Raw genomic sequence first — 21,099 nt, 5'->3', positions numbered from 1 at the left:
CAGTGTTACATTGCATATGAGGTCATGCTGGCAGGGGCAGAGTGGCATGCTCTTAAAAACATCATCTCACCCCCCACCCCCAATACCGGACAAAACCATGCCTGGTTTTGCTTGTGTACCGGATGGGGGACAAACCCTTGAAAAGCAAAGTGGTCCGGTTTAATACCGGCCCAGTGGCCAGCCCGTTCCATGGTGTGATCGACTTCTCTTGTGGAATGTCCTTGGTTGGCGAAGGTGATGTTAAGCGTGTTGAGGTGCGTACCCTGGCCTTTCTCCTGGGAGCCTATTCTATGGTAGGGGAGGGCCCAGCAGTAGATAATATTTTTTTTGGTGGGTTTGGGGTGGTCACTGGCATAGGTGCCGACTCCATGGGTGCTGGAGCAACCAGGGAAAAGAATAGTGTCCGCTCAGCGGCCACCTGCCAATCAGCTGTTCACGTGGGCAGGAGGCGCTGAGAGGAGGGGGTGGAGTGGGAGCAAGAAGAGGCGGAGTGGCTCGGAGAGGGGGAGGGAAGAGGCAGAACAAGGGTGGGGCCTTGGGGCAAGGGGTGGAATGGGGGCGGGGCCTTGGGGCAGAGTGGGGGGTGGAGCACCCACCCAGAAAAATAAAAGTTGGCAGTACCAGATCCTGCTGTAACAACATGCAAAACCTCCAGATGTATTGCCACGGCTGCAAAGATTTATAATGCCCAGAACACACCTTTCAAGATCCAGGGGTCCTACACCTACCTGCCGATCACAACATGTGCTGTACTCATCCAGTGCATTAACAGCCCCAACAACAAGTGTGTCGGTGAAACTAGACAATCACTACACTCTCAAATGAACTCACACAGAAAAATGATAAAGGACAAAAACACCATATCACCCAGAGGTGAACACTTTTCACAAAATGTTCACTTCATATCAGATCTCTCAGTCCTCAGCTGCAAAGGAAGCCTGCACAACACCTTCAAAAGACAAACCTGGGAGCTTAAATTCACAACTTGGCTAGGAATTAACGATTGTGGTCTTAATAACAATTGTCGGAATAAGACATCAAGCCAATCTGTAAACCCCCTTTTTATCCTCTAACTGCAGGGGTGTTAATGAGCCACTTCGCCTTGCAGGGTCCCTTAGAATATGTGTTAACTCCTTATGCTAAACAAGTTCCACCTTGTGTTTAGCTATGACACTCCTGAATACCTTTCCCAGACCTGAAGAAGAGCTCTGTTACTCCTGGGGGAATTCTGCACCACTGCGCAATGCAGAATTTTGCAGAAATTAACATTGTGTGTGTAGAAATTTCCTTCCCCCACAGAAATGGGCTGCAATGCTGCTAGCCGCCACTAGGGGCCACTGGACTCGGCAGAGCCCAGCTTGCACATAGAAGGCACTGCTGGGGGGGAGGGAGAGGGAGCTAATGGTTCCTGGCAGCTGGAATTCCCAGCATGCCCTGAGGGAAGGAGAGGGTGGCGTGCAGGAAACTCTTTGCAAGCCTGGGACAGAGCATCAGGTTATTTCTCCCTCTGGATCCCTGGGCTGGGGGGGCAGGTGTGTCTGGGCAAGGTGGGGCCTGCAGCTGGGCTCTGGGAGGTGGACGGGATGCAGTTATCTGGGCTGGGGGGGCCCTGTGGTTGGACTCTGGAGAGGAGGGGGTTAGGGTGTATTGCCTGGGGGGGCCCCGCAGGTCGGCTCAGGGCGGGGGAGAGGTTGTGGGTCTCTGGCCCCTGAGCTGGGCTCTGGGGGTGGGGGGGAGGAGGCAGAGAAACAGGAACTAGGTTGTCATAGGGGTTTCTTTAACTCTCTACTTCTGGGGGAATTTTTGTGTGTGTCTGATTGTTACAGACATACTTGCTGACAGGTATTTTGAAATAAATTACCAAAATAATTAGAAGTCCGGTGGTACCTTAAAGACTAACAGATTTATTTGGCCATAAGCTTTTGTGGGTAAAAAACCCACTTCTTCAGATGTAAAATAATTGAAACTGGCATGATTATGTAGTGCTATTTTGGTAAATAAAATTTGCATCAATTTTGCAGAATTTTAAAATACTGTGTGCAGAATTTATCATTTTTCAGCGCAGAATGCCCCCAGGCGTACTCTGTGTAGCTGGGACGCCTGTCTGTTTCACCAGCAGAAGCTGGTCCAATAAAAACTATTACAACTCCCACCCTGTCTTTCTAATTTCCTGGGACCAACATGGCTAGAACATTGCGAACAAAGAGACAATTAATGACTCTTAATGAACCAAACCAAATAATGACTCTTTAAAGGGATAGTCAAGTAACAATCCTTAAAACAGTCCTTCTTAATAGGAAAGAGGCACTTAAAGGGACAGAAAATTTGTGTAATTCAAAGAAAGGGCCAGAAGCTTTTAATCCCTCCTAGAGGACCACAGGAAAACTGTAATTACAGTGTAAGGAGCATGCTTCTTTCAGACCTGTGAGCATGCTAGCTCTTCCGAGATCACGGTTTCAAATCACTCCTTTTGTTGATCCCTGGCAGTTCACAGCTGTCAGCCCATACTTGTCTTTTCACATTGTCCGAGAGAAAGTTGCCATTAGGTCCCTCTGGTTCATGACCCATTTCTTGCCTTCCTTCTTTATTGAAGTGAGATGGGTGTACAGGTGGGGCAGATGAGTTTGGCTGATAAAGCCCTGCTTTGCATGAGTGCTGAGCAAACAGCTGCACTTGAAGTCAGCAGGAGCCACACGCCTTTGAAGATTAATCCATAACAACCAGGTCTGGTTTTGCTTTTCCCAAAGAAAGGACAGCCTAGTGGTTAAGACACTAGCCTGGGATTTAGGAAACCTAGCTTCAATTCCCTGCTCCGCTGCGCACTTGCTGTTTGACCTTGGGCAAATCGCCTAGGCCCAGATGCTTCAAAAGTATTTTGGTGTCTAAACACTTTTGAGGATCTGGGCCTTAGTTTCTCTGGGCCTCAGTTTCTCATCTGACAAACGAGGATAATAGCACTGCCCTGACTCATAGGGTGTGCGTGAGGATAAACACATTAGCAATTGTGAAGTGCTGAGATGCTACAGGGATGGAGGCCATAGATTGATTTGCAGCGATAACACTGTGATCTTGTCTCATCTAACAAACTGAGCGGCATTGGGGACGTAGATGTAACTGGTGTGCTGGTGACTCAGTAAGGGAGTGCTCATACCTCGGATCAGATGCTGAATCAATGCTCCCGCAAGGAGTTATGAGTTGCTGTGTGCACAAAATTGTGGTTCTTTGGAATCTTGCGGCTCCTCAAAGGAATTTAGGAGCTTACCTCCTACTGGAGAAAAGTTAACAGAGTAGGCAGCTGGTAATGACGAGTCCTGGCTCCCAGCTCTGCTGACGGCCTTGGGAAAGTCACTCCTACTGCTCTGTGCCTCATTTTCCCTGTGTCAAATGGAGACAATGATGCCCACTTTATCACAGAGCTATGCAAGCCACTAGACATGCGTATTAATATATTAACCCTTCTGACTCAACAAACAGCTTCTCTGCTGCTTCTCATCCTGTAGTGTTGCTGAGAGCTGTTAAAAGGCGTTCATCCCAGAGCCAGCTGCCTTTCAATAGTGTTTGGGGTAATCCCTATGGTATTAAACATCAAGTAAATTTAGCTCCTTTAAGACCAACAATCAAAGGAAATGGAATCCAGTCCTTGGTTATTAAACAGATATTTTTACACCAGTCATTTACACCAGTGCAAAGGGCCATCAATGCAGAAGGGTAGTGTTTCACACCCTTTGGTACTGGTGTAAATGACGGGGAAGGTACAGGGCAATGGAGAATCAGGCCCTTTCTCTCTCATTAGCCACACGCGCTTTACATAAGAATAGAAAAGCAGCACGTGAGTGTGACATTCGCTTTTTAATAAAAAATAAAATGTATCCAGAGCAGGAAGATGTACATCTTTCTTTAAAAAAAATAAGGTTAAACATCATAAAACAAGCAATGAAGGGGCAGATCCCCAGCTGGTTTAATGTGGCCCTGCTCCACTGACGTTAATGGGCCCAGATCCCAAGCGGGTGTAAACTGGTCCAGCTCCGCTGAAGTTAATAGTGCCTGATCCCCAGCGGGTATAGATACGCATTGAGCCCAAGGTGCTACGCTGATGGACGCCAGCGGAGGATCAGGCCCGAAAGCTGTGCTTGCCACTGCAGTCCGAACAACGTGGCACAGACCCCGGTGATCAGCGACACAGAGAGATAGAATGGGCTTTGTCCTGACTGTAAAAGCTCAGGCCCTTGATCGAAGAATCTAGTCACTGTTACAGAGCAGTAGACGGCACATGAATGAGAGCAGGAGGTTGCACACACAGGCTAGGTCTTCACTGCGGAAAGGCCTGCGTACCTCAGAATAAACTCCACATGCCGACGAGGCCCAGGTAGCTGTCAGTGTGGCTTGTCCAAGTGAACCCTGCCCCTCCTGGAGTTCACCTTGACTAGCCACATCAAGGTAAAAACTCCCTGGCCTTGTCTCCAGCAGGATTTCACAGTCACATAGCAATCTCCATGTAGATACACCCATTTTTATCCAGTGAACAGAATGAAAGAGGGAAAGGTTCCAGGGAAGAGTTTTGCTTGGATGTTTTTTTGTAAGGGCGTTGAGTCTGTCACTGAGCTCAGACAATGCTCTTACATCAGATCAGGCGGCTATTGTACCATAAGCTGGGGATCTGCTCCGGTTACGAGCATCAGCGTAGTTGCACGGTTGGAAGCCCTGGTGCTAACAGGCATTGCCACTTGAAGCCATAATTTGCAACCATGCAACTGCCCCAGCGTCTGAAATCTCCAGAGCCTGGTTCTCATCTACCTTGACAGAGCAGGGTAAAAGGACCTGGATGTAAATGAGAATCAGGCCCACAGTGCCTGAGAAACCAGTCTTGCACAGAGCAGGGTTAGTGGGTGTGAGTGTAACTGAGAAAGAAGCCTGGATTTTCGAAGGACACCCTGGTAGAACCCGCCCGCGCTGCTGGAAAATGTAACAAGTGAACCCATCCCGTGTTGCGTTGATTTCACTGAAGCATAATAGCAGTGTCAGAGCTATAGCAGACCAGCAATACATGGGGCTAATTTATCCATCACAAAATAATACTGATGCGGTTGAAGAAGGGTTTTAGAAACGAGCAAACTGATCCCATTGGATAGGGAGCAATCTGAAGCCTTTCCCAGGGAAATCCACTCGCCTGGCTGTGTTTAGCCCCGGGTGCAACCAAGTGGTTCGTGCAAAAACCGCACCACGTTTGCGCTCCCGGCTCCGAGGCTCCGAACCCAGTCACTGGGCACTGTCAGTGTGGCTATCGGCCAGCTGCTGGGCTCGGAGCTGGTTTCGGTAGCTGCATTCCTTCCGCAGCTGGCAGAGGTGGTGAAACAAAGGGTTCGATGGCTCGTCGCTGCTACCAGGAAAAGTTTAACTTAAATCTAAAAACATTAAATTAAAAAAACAACAACTTCACATTCAGTCACAACCTCTGCCTCCTCCCCATCCCCAAAGCCCCTTGCAAGTCCCCTCCCCTCCCCCCAAGCCGATTTTTCAGGCTGTTGGCTCCAAAACCCCAGGGACTCAGCCTGGTTCTCACACTAAAAGGCCCCTTATACCCCTCCGGCAGTGCAGAGGGGACGTGGCTATAATTTATACCTCCTTTACCGGACCAGAGTGGTGTAAAGAGGCCTTAGTGTAAATGAGAATCAGGACCTAAAGCCGTCTACCCACACACAGCAGGGAGTGACCGTTCAATGCCCTCTGATGGAAGGACACCCCCCAGAGCAGAGCGCAGTCTCCGTGATGTGGGCCATCGCCGGTCTCCCCGTTGCGGGGGCCAGTTAGCATTGGCTGTTGTGATCCAGACCTCTGGCCAAGCAGGAACTAGACTGGGAGCCCAGCTGCTCGTTGCACGCAGGCCGACGAGGATCAGCTGTCTGATCATTGCCAGCCGCGGCTGGATTTGAACTGCTGACCCTGCGCTCAAAGGCAGAACATTAGACCCCATATTCAGAGCTGTAAGGAGCCGGATTGGGCCCCAGCAGAGCTACACCCAGGCATCGACTGGCACCAACTGCTTCCCACACAGGGGAGGACCGAGCTGGCCAGGGGCACGCTAGGTAACATGCAGCTGCAGCATCGCTTATTGGCCTTCGTCCACAGCACTCGCAGAGGGGACGTGGCAACTCCCAGCTAGTCCAGGCCAGCGCAGGGATGTCACCAATTGCTGGGGGCACCAGCCGGGGAAGCAGCAGCTACATAGACACAGCGACACTGGGCACATTCAGATCCCACCGCGGGGTTGCTCCCTGCTTGAACCCGCAGCGGGCACTAGCCAGGAAGGGCTCATGCTCTCTTCAGTGCTGCTCTGCCCTCCAGCTCCATTGAACCCAGTCATCTAGAGCCCCAGATGTGCTCCGTGTTTGTCTCTTGGTTGGTGCGGAAACCCAAAAGCGGAAGGGGTTTTTTTTGGGTTTTTTTTAACGCCCCTCCCACGACTTGGCTGCTGGTGATGCCCAGACAGCGCAGTGAGGCAGGCGGGGCCCATCGCTCTTCAGTGGTGGAGCGACCCACACATGGGCGGGCGGCAGCAGCTGGCAACGGACGAGGAGCAGGTGCAGTTTCTGGGCGCGCGCCGTGTGGGAGGTCTAACCAGCTGATACAACGTTTGTTATGAATTTGGGGGGTGGACGCAGACCGGTTTGTTACTGTAGGGTTGCTCCCAAGCGGTGAGCCACACACACACACACACTGGTTTGTTATCGTAGGGCTGCTCGTTACCACGACACGGCTGATTTCGAGACGAAAGGCAGGTCGGGGCAGGCACGGCCAGCTTAAGCTTTCTCCAGAGCCGCCCCTTGGGAGCCCTGCCTGGCCCCCAGGCTGGCGCTTAACCTGTTGTTGTCCGCGTCTATGTCCTGGTACAGCCCCTCCATCTGGACACAGCAGTCCCTGGGGTCCTTGGCCCGCTCCTGGAAGGGCCCTTGTAGCTGTGGGCTCCGGCCTCCGTTCAGCGGCACCTTCTCCCGATTGGACACCTTGGTGGCTTCGGGGGTGTTGCAACCCTGCACCTTGCTCTTGGCCTTGAGCCTGCTGTGGTAGGAGAAGGCGGCCACGGCCATTGCTACGGCCAGCGTCACTAACAGCAGCACCATCACCGACAGAAACTGCGCCCAGTAGGAGCGGTGCCCGCCCTGCGGGCCTGCCCCCCGCTCCAGCCCTTCCCCGGCCATGCTGTCCCCTCCGCTCTCTCTCAGGACGTCGGGGTAGCCGTCGCCCCCCGTGGGGTCCTGCACCGCATAGCGGGCCACAGGTTGGTGGTGCCCGTTCTCGCTGGCCCAGCACGTGTACTCGCCTGCTGCCTGGCGCTGCATGATGATCACCAGGGTCTTATCGTCCAACACCGTCAGCCCCGCCGGGGTCTTCGGCCCTGGGTAGCTCCAGGTGTAATCGGCCAGGGCAGAGAGCTGCGGGCACGGCAGCCGAATCACAGAGTTCAGAGCTGGGCTCAACGCTGGAAAGATACAAGGAGGGGAGAGGGAGCGGTGAGTCTCTGGCTGCCCACCCGGACCAGCTGACGCTGCTGTCCAAAGAGCTGCACCAGCCCCTTGCCACGAGAGCCGGGGCGAGTCACGGCGTTTGCGGGGGAACAAAATTCCTTTCGAACTGGACCGACAGTGACCGTTTTTGTGGCCAATCGAAAAGTTAAAAAACAAAAAGTGTTTCAGGTCAAATGAAAGGGTTCGATTTTTGAGCATTTTTAGGTGGCTAATTCACTCGGAAACGGAAGGAAATGCTGAAGTGAAAAACTGAAACGGTTCAAGAGTTTTGGAAATTCGTCAGGGTTTGTTTTTGGCAAACAATTGGTGTGAAACTGACACGAATGCACAAAATGTTTCGGTGTCTCTGAATCAGCAGTTTTCATTACAAACAAAAAATGGTTCTTGTGGGAAAAAAGCTCCATTTCCAACCTGGGCATCCACCCTGGCACCTAGTGAGAAACCCGGATTTTCAAAGGTACTGGGCACCCCCCATCCCCTCATTCTGCGCCTCAAGGGGGGCTGCCACAAGAGCAAAGCAGTTCGGAAAGTCAGGCCGGGAAGGGCTAGACTCTGAGTGCAGTATAAACGACATGGATGCAACCAGAGTGACTCTGGATTCACACTGGTGTCACTGAGAGCAGAATCCAGGCCAAAACTGGAGTAAACGGGCCCAGTTCTCCACTGCCCTGCACCTCGGGCCGTCTACTATTGTCTAGGGCGCCCTTGCGCTGGTTGCGGTAGAAACGGGGAGCGAAGAGACAATGCCTGCACTGAAGAGTATATCTAAGTACATTTGGGTGCCGGTTTGCAGCAATCCCGATATTACCAACTTTAATAACGACAGTTTGCCGGGAGCTGATTCCATCCCACTGGGGATCCAGATCCTGGCAACAGGCAGGCTGCTTAGCGACCGCTGGTTTCGGAAGAAAGGCCCTGGCCACAGGCAGGTTTGCAGGGCTGCAGGCGGAGTGCCGGGGAAGCACTGAATAGCAACTTTTGGCTGGGAACCGGGAGATTTGCTAGCTAGCGGCGGCTGCTGTGTCAGACCATGTGTTGGCTACCGTGTTGGCTGATGCACCAGTGGGGACCTCCGGAGCTAAAAGCAAGAGCGGCTGAAGTGTGAGCTAAGGCTCCCAGCACCAAAACAGCCCCTAATCCTCAGTGGATTGGGCACAGAGGGGCAACTCTACAGTTTGTTATTGTAGGGCTGTCTAGGGGGGCTGGCACCCTGGCGTGGTGTTGCAGGAGTCCAGGGGGGCCTGGCATCCTGGCGTGGTGTTGTAGGGTGGTCCAGGGGGGCTGGCACCCTGGCGTGGTGTTGTAGGGTGGTTCAGGGGGCCTGGCACCCTGGTGTGGTGTTGTAGGTTGCCCACAGGGGGGCTGCCACCCTGGAGTGGTGTTGTAGGGTGGTCCAGGGGGGCCGGCACCCTGGCATGGTTTTGTAGGTTGCCCACAGGGGGGCTGCCACCCTGGAGTGGTGTTGTAGGGTGGTCCAGGGGGGCTGGCACCCTAGCATAGTTTTGTAGGGTGGTCCAGGGGGGCTGGCACCCTGGCATGGTGTTGTAGGGTTGCCCACAGGGGCTGTCACCCTGGAGTGGTGTTGTAGGGTGGTCCAGGGGGGGCTGGCACCCTGGCATGGTTTTGTAGGGTGGTTCAGGGGGCCTGGCACCCTGGCGTGGTGTTGTAGGGTGGTTCAGGGGGCCTGGCACTCTGGCATGGCTTTGTAGGGTGGTCCAGGGGGGCTGGCACCCTGGCATGGTGTTGTAGGGTTGCCCACAGGGGCTGTCACCCTGGAGTGGTGTTGTAGGGTGGTCCAGGGGGGCTGGCACCCTGGCATGGTTTTGTAGGGTGGTTCAGGGGGCCTGGCACCCTGGCGTGGTGTTGTAGGGTGGTTCAGGGGGCCTGGCACCCTGGTGTGGTGTTGTAGGTTGCCCACAGGGGGGCTGCCACCCTGGAGTGGTGTTGTAGGGTGGTCCAGGGGGGCTGCCACCCTGGAGTGGTGTTGTAGGGTGGTCCAGGGGGCCTGGCATGGTTATGTAGGGTGGTTCAGGGGGCCTGGCACCCTGGTGTGGTGTTGTAGGGTTGCCCACAGGGGGGCTGGCACCCTGGAGTGGTGTAGGGTGGTCCAGGGGGCCTGGCACCCTGGCGTGGTGTTGTAGGGTGGTTCAGGGGGCCTGGCACCCTGGCGTGGTGTTGTAGGGTTGCCCACAGGGGCTGGCACCCTGGCGTGGTGTTGTAGGGTGGTCCAGAGGGCCTGGCACCCTGGCGTGGTGTTGTAGGGTGGTCCAGGGGGCCTGGCACCCTGGCGTGGTGTTGTAGCGTGGTCCAGAGGGCCTGGCACCCTGGCGTGGTGTTGTAGGGTGTTCCAGGGGGCCTGGCACCCTGGCGTGGTGTTGTAGGGTGGTCCAGGGGGCCTGGCACCCTGGCGTGGTGTTGTAGTGGTGGTCCAGGGGGGCTGGCACCGTGGCGTGGTGTTGTAGGGTGGTCCAGGGGGCCTGGCACCGTGGCGTGGTGTTGTAGGGTGGTCCAGGGGGGCTGGCACCGTGGCGTGGTGTTGTAGGGTGGTCCAGGGGGCCCTGCACCCTGGCGTGGTGTTGTAGGGTGGTCCAGGGGGGCTGGCACCCTGGCGTGTTATTTATTACTGGGCCGAGCGCTGCCTTGATTACATTATTTTTGATTGAAGAGTTTCTCCTGGGATTTGCTCCACGATGTTTGCAGAAAGCAGGGCCAAAGCCCACCGGAGACCTGACGCCTCAGAAGCACTGAGCTTGGCCCCGTTCGTTCCTCCCTGGCTGCAGCTCCTCCCTAGAGCAGGCAGCCCCCCCCGGCTCACAGAGGGTCTCCCCAGCCCCCCTCGTAGCATTGCTGGTGTCAGAGTCCCACCTGGCGTTAGACACGTGCCCCAAGCACAGTAAACCTGGAAGATCGATACTCAACTTTTTACCAGGCTGCTGCCCAAGTCGTCCCGAGATCTGGGCGTGGCCCTGCCTTTCCCACCGATCTGCTGGCACGTAGCCCCCGGCCTACCCGTCTCAATGTCCTGCAGCCAGTCGCTCCTAGAGAGAGAGAAGTGACACACTGAGAACCCAAGGCAATGAATTCGCTCTCAAGCCGCTGCTTGACGTGGGGACGGCAGGTGAGCTGGTTGCTGGCCAATGCCAGGTGCCCCAGAGGGAATGAACAGAACAGGGAATCATCCAGTGATCCATTCCCAGCTTCTGGCAAACAGAGGCTAGGGACACCCTCCCTGCCCATCCTGGCTAATAGCCATTGAGGGACATGTCCTCCATGAACTTACCTAGTTCTTTTTTGAACCCTGTTATAGTCTTGGCTTTCACAACATCCTCTGGCAAGGAGTTCCACAGACCGATTATGCGTTGTGTGAAGAAATACTTCCTTTTGTTTGTTTTAAACCTGCTGCCTATTCATTTCATTTGATTACCCCTAGTTCTTGTGTTATGAGAAGGAATAAATAACACTTCCGTATTTACTTTCTCCACACCAGTCATGATTTCATAGACCTCTATCCTATCCCCTCTTAGTCGTCTCTTTTCCAAGCTGAAAAGTCCCAGTCTTATTAATCTCTCCCCATATGGAAGCTGTTCCGTGCCCTCATCATTTTTGTCGCCCTTTTCTGAACCTTTTCCAATTCCAATATATCTTTTCTGAGATGGGGCGACCACATCTGCACGCAGTATTCCAGATGTGGGCCTACCACAGATTTATATAGAGGCAACATAATATTTTCTGTCTTATTATCAATCAGAGCCATCACCCTCCAGATCTGGGTGCAGCTTGGTGAGATTGTAGAGTCTGCCCGGGACTGGCAGCACAGGGAGTTCTGCAAAAGCGAGGGGCATTGGCAGAGTTGTGTGGGTGGGGAGCTCAGGGCTGGGACAGCGGGAGGGGGTGGGAGCCTGTGGATTGGGATGGAAGCGCACGGGCTGTGGGAACCAGCAGCTCCTCTCCTTCCACCACGTGGCCCCAGCTTCACTGGCAAAGTTTGTTGGTTTGTTTGTTTCTAAAACCTCTCCTGGCTGACGGACAATCTCAGGTCTCGCCTGCCAGTGCCTCAGCCGGGGCAGGGAGACAAGGCAGCCTCGGAGGGCAGCTGGGAGCCTCGCAGGCCAGGTGGACAGATGGGTGCTAGTGGGGCCAGAGGGAGCGTATTAAAAATAGCAGCTTGGATGTATCCAGAGAGCCGCTGTGGAGGAGAGGACAAGAGCTGGGAAGGCACCGATTTCCTGGCGTGAGCTTATTGCAAAGCAATCAGGAAGAAGAAAGCTGAGGGCAGCTGAGCAGTGGGTCCATGGACTAGGAAGCACGTGGCTGTTGCAGGGATCCTGGCTGACACCCACAGGTGACTGGCCAGTGGCACATGCTCTGAGAGTGCCCGTCAGAGCTAGCAAAGTGCATTAGCGACACCGCAGGGCTGTATTTCTGGTGGGCGGTCCTTCGGGCTAGTGCTCAGGGAACACTAGGGGCTTTTCGCCCTCCCCTCTCCCCGCACTCCCCGAGGCCCAGAAATACCCGTCTGCCCTTCTAGAGCAGCTGTCCTGGGAGGATCTCAAAGCACTTGGCAAGCTCTGGGAGGCAGGGGAGTGTTATTTTCCCCACTTTGCAGGCAGGAAATAAAGCAAGTCACTTTCCTAAATTCACACGGTGGGATAAGGCAGAATGGAACCCAGGAGTCCTATTTCCCAGTCCCCTGCTCTAACCACCCCTGCCCTACCCCATCCTGGACTTGGGAACAGAGCCAGGAATCCTGACTCCCAGCCCCCTTCCTCTGACCACTAGAGCACACTCCCTTCCCAGAGCAGGGAGTCGAACCCAAGAGTCCTGACTGGCCAGGCTCTGCTCTAACCACTAGACATGCCTGCTTCCCTCTCGGAAGTTACACCTGAGCTGTTCCACACACTGAGCTACTCACGTGTTTTTGTTTGTGGCTCGGGTCTCCTGGCACAACTGGCTGCGCCCGTGCCAGGCACAGTAGGGGTCTCGGGCGAGGACACAGTCAGCACAGCTCCTGTACACGCTGCAGTTGGCCAGCGGCACCTGCAGGACCCCCTTGGAGTACCCCACATACAGGATCCCCTGCCGGGGGGGAGACACACAGAAAATGTCACACAGTTACGTCTACATCACCTACTTAGCCCCCTGGGCAGCGTCTCCCCTTCCTGTCTGCTGCACCAGGCAGCTCTGCAAGTCTCCTACCTTCCCAGGTGAGAACAGAAGGTTCTGCACAGGTTCCGGGTCCTTAAACAGCTGGATTTCCTCAATGATATGAGCACCGCTGGCCAGAGCCACTGCTTTGTGCAGGAATCCTTGATCTGTGGGAGGAAATATAGGGACACAAGTGTATTTACCATGGGGCTGAGACAATGCATCCTCTCTTTGAGGAGCTGATCTCTTCTCTAAGTTGACTGTGTGTAACAAAGGTTTTTAAGTTCTTAGTTTCAGTGGAAGTGGAGTATCTGGATCTAAATGGCTAGTCTATTCAATTCTCTCTCTCTCTCACACACAATTTGCTTAATTAAAAGAGAACGACCCTTCGTTTATATGGGACCTTTTGCCCCAATATGCCTCCAAAGCACTTTGTTAGCTGGCTGGCACCAACCTTGTCAGGCTTATAGAAACCACGTTGTCCACCACTAAAATGCAGCCACCTCTGGGGTGAAGAGCGGTAAATGTGTTTAACAATGCATGGGACAGGAAGTGAAGGAGAGACATATCTAACTGAAAGTGCAATGGGCAGGGTGCAATTAACAGACCTGAGATTGGCCAGCAGAATGGGGAGAAACACCTCCCTGCTCTGCTAACACACAAATTCCAAAATAACAAATACACAAATTGGCAAACAAAAATTGTCAAAATGTTTACATTTTCTTTGAATTTTCAATTTCATTTTTTTCAAAAGGTAAAAAAGCCTCAAAAACTAATTTTTTATTTTTTTTTTTACTTTTTCGTTTCATTCCAAACCCCAAAAAGTTTCATTTCATTTCATTTCCACCTGAATCACCTGAATCAACCACCGGAAAACGAATGACCCGTCTGACTCCGGCGATAAGTGCCTGCCCCCATCCCACTGACGCCAATGGGAGCTTTCCCATTGGGTAAACACTCAGCTGGGTGCAGAATCCAGCCCCACGCACTGACGAGGTGCTGTCCCCTGCTCATGGGAACTGTACCTGTTCCCAGGAACATCACCTCATAGGAGGTGCCCGAGACACTGCGGGTCTGATCGACTGCGATCCGCGTATATTTCACGTTCTGCTTCACCAGCACCGGCTGCTTGTTCCTGGGCACAACCTTCCCATCCATCAGGAAGTGGTTTTTCATGAAGGTCAGGACTTTGTCTGCCGATGGGCGCACTGAGCACTGCAGTGGGAGGACAAAGGCAGGGGATCAGAAGGGCTATCAGAAGTGGGAACTGGGCTAGTGACAGGCTTAGGGGGTTGGGTTTTTTTTTTGTTCTAGGCACCCTTGCAAAGGGGGAAAGCACAGTTGATTATGCCAGCTTCCCGTAAAAAGCAAGGCAGATGGACTATTATCCAGGGAAACTGAGGCACGGAGCAATTAAGTGCCTTGCCTGAAGTCAGCGGCCCCGGCAGAAATTGAACCCAGGTGTCCTGAGTTCCCGCCGCCTGGCTTCACCCCAAACCTGTCCTGCAAAGTCATCCTTTGGCGCACATCCTCATGCCGCGAAGTTCGATGCGTGAAGCAGATGATACTCACGCTGCCCGGGCGGGGCTCAGGGACCGCATCGCTGTATGTCATCCACCGGGAGCTCTCCTTGTTCAGCTCCTTGTATTTGCCATTGAAGACTCTTTCGATGTCCTCCAGGTTGAAAGCGCACACCGCCGTGCTGCCTGCATCTCCCGCCTGCCTGCCAAGGGACGAGTGATCCTGTTGGTGGTACACGCCAGCGCTAGGGGGACACCCTGAGGTGGGCAGGTCAGATGTGGGATCCAGCCACACCCTGCCTGTGACGTGTGGGTCAGTGGGCATGGGAAGTCCACCCCTTTGGGGCCCTCTAGAAGGGCTGTTCCTTGGCCATATAAACCTTCTGAAATAATAATGCCAGGTGCTTCCACAGCAACCTCCATCCAGGGCCTCCAAACACTTGCAAAGCATCAACCCTCACCATCCCACAGTGACAGGCACTTGCCTATGAATAGAATCCAGGAGTCCTGACTCGCAGCCCCCTCTGGCCACTGGCCCATGCTCCTTCCTAGAGCTGAGCAAAGAACCCAGGCATGCCAACTCCCAGTCCCAAGTGCTCAATTAGATCACATTCACGCCTAGATGTGGGACTACAATCCAAGAGTCCTGACCTGCTCTAACCACTAGACACCAGTCTCATCTCTTAGGTCTGAAATTTACTAAGCAACTTCTTCAGCAATACCATGTGGCAAGCAGTTCCACAGGTTAATTACATCTGCTGCAATAACGAAATATTCAGGATGAACCATAACGCAGAAGGGGTCCTACTTTCTGGGTTCAGCATACCCATTTGAATGGGCCTGATGGACAGACCCCACCCCCCAAAATGTCCTTCTTGCGATAGGGGACTTGTGGCTGTGCGGGCCTGGGAATACATGGGTCCTTGGGGGATTTCTGAGCCCTTTGGGCAGGAGAGGAAAGTTTCCTGCCTTACCATTGTGAAGTGAAGACTCCATAGAAGACGGCGCCCCCTCCTGGCTGGGGTAGGACAAAGGCGTGATGGATCACGTTGAAAGGGAAGTGTCCCGGCTGGAAGCACATCAGCTGGGCTTTCAGGAACGTGGTCCATTTCTTCTGCAGCACCTTCTCTCCTCCGACGTCATTCTGCAGGAGAGAGGAATGCCCGGTCACCCGGACCGGAACAGGGCCTCTCCTTAAAGGGATGGCTAAGAGGACGGCTTGTCCTGGGGGTCAGCACGCAGCCATGCTGCCATTGTGCTGGTACAACTCCGGGTGTGTGTGCTGCCCCGGAAAGGGGAAGAGTTATTCTGAATGAAGGGAAGGTCTGAGAGGAAGGATGGCCCTGTGGGTAGACCCAAACTCAATCCCCTGCTCAAAATAAGAAGGGGGAGTTCTAGAGGTACAACTGTGGTGAGTAAACCAACCACCAGGCTCTGATCAGCTGATGTTCCAGACAATGATGTAATAAGCCCTCGTGCGCAGTCAGTGAGATATGAGGAACTAAAAAGGTGGACACGAGCAGGAAACCACCCAGACAGTGGTAACGGGCTGTTAGGAGGCTAGTGGGCCAGCTTAAGATACAGGATTAATAGATTCCAAGGCTAGAAGGAACCATTGTGATCGTCTAGCCTGACCTCCTGTATAGAACAGGTTAGAGAGCTGCCCCAAAATCATTCCTCGAGCAGCTCCTTTTGAAAAAAATCCAATTTAAAAATGGAGAATCCACCATGACCCTGGGTCTTTTGTTCCAATGCTTAATTACGTTCACTGTTAAAAATTGACGCCTTATTGCCTGTCTGAAATTGTTCGGCTTCAACTTCCAGCCATTGGCTCGTGTTAGACCTTTTCCTGCTAGACTGAAGAGCCCATCATCAAATATTTGTCCCCCACACAGATGCGTATAGACGGTGCTCACGCCGCCCCATAACCCACGTGGAGCGATGGGGTCCGAATGCAGGGCGTGGCTGCAGGAACAGTTGCAGAGTGACCCTGAAAGGCAGTGGAGGCGGGCCAGCCAGCTGGTTCTTGGGCCCCAGGGAAACGGGGCAGCATCTGTCTATATCTGTAAATAAACAGGTGACACCAACCACCTTTCATCCAAATGGAACCGTCCCAGATTTTGGCTAGAGCCCAGCTCTGGGAGGGGGTAACTGAATTTTATTCTTCATCAATGTCACTGTCTACTATGGTCCCATCAGCTACATCTATGCAAGGCCCCCGGCACAGATCTGAAGGCAATCAAGCTGCCTAGATGCCACGGAAGGCAGAATGGAGGCCCTGTGTTACTGGTGGGTCAGTTGTCATCACCGGGGCAGGCCACAAGCAGGAGAGACCACAATGCGAGAGTACGAGACATAGGCGCACACGTGCTCCAAGAGCCAACTCGGGCCTGCTTCATACCTTGCACACACGAGCCACTCGGGAGACCATGAGCTTCTCAAAGAAATCAAACTCCTCGGCCGTCTCCTCAAAGAAGAAATAGACCTTCTCGTCTCCAGGGATGTTGGCGGAGGCCACGAAGCCCGCGTCGACTGTGGGGAGAAGGAGACCAGGCAGGTTAGATGCCGAATCCCTGCGCACTGCTTCCCAAGGGCAGATGGGGGGGCATGTAAATATTCATGGGAGACGGTGGACTTGTTGCCTAGGAAACACATCCGAGGGCCAGTGGGCACCAGCCATTCGCCTGTTGGCTAATAGGTGACGGCGACCCGAGCAAAGAGTCCCTGGGCCTGATTCCCACTGATGTGAGGCCCTGTTAAGCAGCTAAAGGGCCTTAACGAGAGGGGGACTGGTCCCCTGAGAATCCTTCCTGAGCAGGGTCCTCCCTGGCCATCGTGGAGCTGCACCTGCCCCAGCTGAGGGGGCAGATTGTGGGCATGAGTAGAGTGCACTGTGCTGTGGTTATTCTCTGCTTTCCAGGGATGGCAGGGGGCCACAGGGAGCCCAGTGTAAATTAGAGCAGCCCCGAGGCTGCTCTAACTGGCCCCGGAGCCAGCCTGAGCACAGCCTCAGCTCAAAGGGTGTTGCAGCCTCTCATCCCATCCCCACCAGGTAAAAGAGTCAGGTCCTGTGTCTGGAAGACCATAAATGGGCAGCTGTCGATTTCAGATGCTACCTCAGCCCCTGCCCTTCCCCACAGCAGGAGCAGGCCCTCCTACCCATCCTCACCATTCAGCCACCTGAGGAAGGCATCGGTCTTCAGCAAGGTCCTGCTGCTCAGGGCGCGGGAGATTATGGGCTCGTTGCCTTGGAAGTTGTTCATGGTCCCCGTGTATAGCTCCCCACCTGCAGGAGGAGAGAGGCGGTGAGGGAAGCCCAGGCCGGCAGCAGTGCCGGTGCCTCTGGGCTTGGTTATTTAGTCAGAGAGAGGTAAAGTGCTTTGAGACCTGGGACTCGTTATCCTGATGGATCAGAGTGGGTTACCCGGGCATTGAGGGATAAACCTACATCTCTAAGACAGCACCAAAGGATGACAGCAGGACCTTAAAGGCCTCTTTCAAGCCAGCCCCAGGCCTTTGAATCCTGGACTTGCTGCACCGAAGACATGGGACTTGACGGGTGCAGCTCAAGACCGAATCCTCTGCTTCGAGGCACAATAACGGTAGGGCTGCGGGTTCCACCTCCCTCCCCATCACGCAGTCACTGCGCAGCCCATGGTTTCCTACGGGCTCCATACTCACCCACCAGGATGGCCGTATACTTGTGGCTGGGATCGAAGGGGCACTGTCCCTTCCCATCCTGGAGGAGGGGCTGCCCTTGGCTGACAGAAACCAGGCTGAAATTCTCCAGATTCTGCAAGGAATTAGAAATCAATCCATCAGTCGCAGGACAAGAACAAAGCAAACGGTGGTCACTTGAGTTCAGTCTAGAGACAGATCCCCTCCAGGCAACAGGACGGGGGAATCCAACTTTCATAATAAAGATAACTCTCTATGTTATATTATAATCGATGCGTTTTACCAAGGAGGTCACCCACAGGCCAATGGCAGTGCCAGGAATGGAAGCCAGGTCTTCTGAGACCTGGCCCAGGGCTGTATCCATTACGCCACACTCATAATATAACCCCAATAAAGTCAAATTATAATGGAATCCCAATAACCAGGAACCCAAAATCAGGACACCCGTGAATTTTGGAAGAGAACCCAGGATAGCTCAGATTAGCTCTCTCTTCTGGTGACTCCAAAAGAACAGGGCCAACTACTCTCAAACGTGGCCGCTTGTTTTTGCATATCTACTTCTTTTTGGTTGCGCAACTTGAGAAAATCAGAGGCCAGGTTTGAAAATGTTGACCCAGGTTCCTGTAAACTCACCACTTCTCCCGTAAACCCGAGCCTTTCATCTGGAAAGGAAAATAACCAGAAAATATAAGAGGCTGCTTAGCATACACACAGAGCCAACAGAGGGCAGCAAAGCCTCTTCTGTAGAGACTAGAATTCAAGTCCTGACTCTGAATAATAGAATATCAGGGTTGGAAGGGACCTCAGGAGGTCATCTAGTCCAACCCCCTGCTCAAAGCAGGACCAATCCCCAATTTTTGCTCCAGATCCCTAAATGGCCCCCTCAAAGATTGAACTCACAACCCTGGGTTTAGCAGGCCAATGCTCAAACCACTGAGCTATCCCCCCTACTCGCTCTGACCACTAGACCACACTACCTCTCAGAGCTAGAAATAGAACCCAGGAGTCCTGACTCCGCCCTCTTTGCTCTCTTGGTCTCCTCTCTCTCACACACATCATTGACAAGGCAGTCAATAAAGGCCAGATTTTCCAGCGTTTAAGTGCTTAAAGATAAAGGTAGGCATTTATTGGGATCTTCAAATGCACCTAGGCACCTAATTCCCTTTGAAGACCAATGGGACTAAGGTGCTACTGTAAATCCCAAGAGGTGCCTAGCTGTGTCATTAGGTGCCTAAACCCCTTTGCCTTCTGTGTCCCGCCAGTCCGGGTCAGGATTTAGGTAACACTACACAGTGCAGTCTGGGGAACTGGAGGGCCAGAGAGAGTCACAAGGTCTCTGTGTGGCCAGCAGCCTCAGTGTCAATCACAGACCAGACCTGCCTCTTCTGTGAGCCTCGGCCCATTTCCGGAATGCAGGCTCTGACGCGATGTGCCGGGTGAAACTCAGACAGAAGGTGCTGGAGTCAGAGCTTCCCGCCAGCCCAACGCAGACACTCACAATGTAAGAGCAGGTGGGGCTGAAGGCATAGGTCCCACAGGTGTACAGGTGAGTCTGATTCACTGGCTCTAGGACACGGATGAAGTTGAAGCACTCTGTCTGTGGGAGAAAAGCACATGCCACTTAAAAAACAACAGCTCAGATTTCAGGTTGCTTCACGGGCTGCACAGAACAGGGTCACTATGCTCAGCACTGACATGCAGCCACCTCTGGGGTGGAATGCAGCCGTGATTTAACAGCAACATCTCATTGGGATCACTTACCCATAATTAAAATGCAGCCACTTCTGGGGTGGGACTTAGCAGCAGTTCAATAACACAGAGCAATGCTACACAGGGATCACTAGTCAGCATTAAACAGCATCCACCTCTGAAGTGGAACGCGACAGCTGTTCAACAGCGCATAGCAATGCTGCACAGGGATCACTCACCCAGCCCTAAAAAGCAGCCACCTCTAGAGTGGAGCATGATAGCTGTACAGTTTAGGAGAAGAAGAACACGACCAAGCTGAGCTGCAAGGGGAAGTTAGGGAGGCAAATGAAGAGTTAGCCAGGACACCAGGATTAACACCCCCATGCATGGGATGTTTTAAAAGACCCCAAGCACAAGCCAGCGCCCCCGGGACCCCACGCTGAGACCCTGAGAAGAATGCCACCTAGTCCACCAGCAAGCACTATTGCTTCCTTTGCAAGTTGTGGGAGTGAGAAACCAGGCTCAGGAATTGCACCTGGCTTGACACCACCTCTCACGGCACCACAAAGCACCCACCCACCCCAGCACCCACCCTTCAGCATTGTTGCCAGCTCTCCACGCCCTCCATATACACTCCAAGACTAACTGTGCCCTCAAGGGGCATAATACAACCCACACCAGCATCAGCATCTCCCCCAGCTCCTTACCAGATTGCTTTTCTTCTTAAAGACACACTCCTGCTTTTTTTCAGGCACGGGTTGCCACACTATCTGTAAGGGGGGGAAAGAGAGAGATTCTTCAAAGTTTGGGAGGAAGATTCCACCTGGAGAAAAGGTCAAGAGCCTGTAAAAGTGCACTGGAAGGAAAGGAAGCTGCTGAGAGCAAAATTCTCAGGGAGGGGAGTATGATCTAGTGGTCAGAGCAAGGGGGTTAGGGAGTCAGGACTCTTTACTTCAGTTCTGTTCTCTCTAGAGGCTTCTGCTTAAGGTTCAAAGCACTTTACCAACATTCATGAATTACAACTCACAATTCCTGAGTAACATTATCCCCACTTTACAGATGGGGAAACTGAGGCATGGGAAGAGGAACAGAACCCAGATCTGACTTCCACTTGCCCCGCCTCCGGGAACAGCTTGCCTCCCTCCTGCACCCCAAATGCTCCCCACTCTCTGGGGAAGGCCGAGTTCTACTCACTGAGCCTGTCAGCTCCATGGACCCAGCACTGTCCACCCGGAGGGAGAGGATGGTATCTCGAGCTCCCACATACAGAGTGCCTTCATCTTCGCTCAAGAGGAAAGTATCATAGTGGAAGGTTCCATCCTGGCTGAAGCTGGTTAGGGTCCTCCGGGGGTCTCCTGGCAGGGATCAAACAGTGCATGGTGGATGATACTTAGCACCTATATAGCACAACGTGGGTCCTATATACCATACAGAAGCACCCACATACTGTAAACTGGCACCTATATGCCACAGCTTGGCACCTATATTCCATAACTCAGCACCGTATATGTAAAGTGGCACCTGTACAGAATAGCCTTAGAGTT

The 21,099-nt window shown here is 53.3% G+C and overlaps 1 protein-coding gene across 8 annotated transcripts in view; it reads right to left on the bottom strand.

Annotated features, from left to right (window-relative positions):
- Positions 1–3,830: 3,830 nt before the first annotated feature.
- SEMA4A (semaphorin 4A) overlaps positions 3,831–21,099 on the bottom strand; it is a 53,099-nt gene continuing 35,830 nt past the window's right edge. For 7 of the 8 annotated variants that reach the window (XM_048828292.2, XM_048828291.2, XM_048828289.2 and 4 more), the window contains 13 exons: positions 20,750–20,910; positions 20,263–20,325; positions 19,365–19,463; positions 17,870–17,981; positions 17,358–17,474; positions 16,590–16,720; positions 15,163–15,332; positions 14,241–14,391; positions 13,694–13,883; positions 12,720–12,835; positions 12,436–12,599; positions 10,443–10,561; positions 3,831–7,477 (listed from right to left, as the gene is read on the bottom strand). In XM_048828292.2, coding sequence (XP_048684249.1) covers positions 6,798–7,477; positions 10,443–10,561; positions 12,436–12,599; positions 12,720–12,835; positions 13,694–13,883; positions 14,241–14,391; positions 15,163–15,332; positions 16,590–16,720; positions 17,358–17,474; positions 17,870–17,981; positions 19,365–19,463; positions 20,263–20,325; positions 20,750–20,910 — 2,273 coding nt within the window. In that variant the 3' untranslated portion in view covers positions 3,831–6,797. The remainder of the gene's footprint in view (positions 7,478–10,442; positions 10,562–12,435; positions 12,600–12,719; positions 12,836–13,693; positions 13,884–14,240; positions 14,392–15,162; positions 15,333–16,589; positions 16,721–17,357; positions 17,475–17,869; positions 17,982–19,364; positions 19,464–20,262; positions 20,326–20,749; positions 20,911–21,099) is intronic. The other variant, XM_075122689.1, reaches the window with a different exon arrangement.

The sequence above is a fragment of the Caretta caretta genome, chromosome 24, assembly GCF_965140235.1.
Source record: "Caretta caretta isolate rCarCar2 chromosome 24, rCarCar1.hap1, whole genome shotgun sequence".
In the NCBI taxonomy this organism is placed as follows: Eukaryota; Metazoa; Chordata; order Testudines; family Cheloniidae; genus Caretta; species Caretta caretta.
The sequence above is the reverse complement of the archived record's forward strand: the minus strand, read 5'-3'. Positions and strand labels throughout refer to the sequence as shown.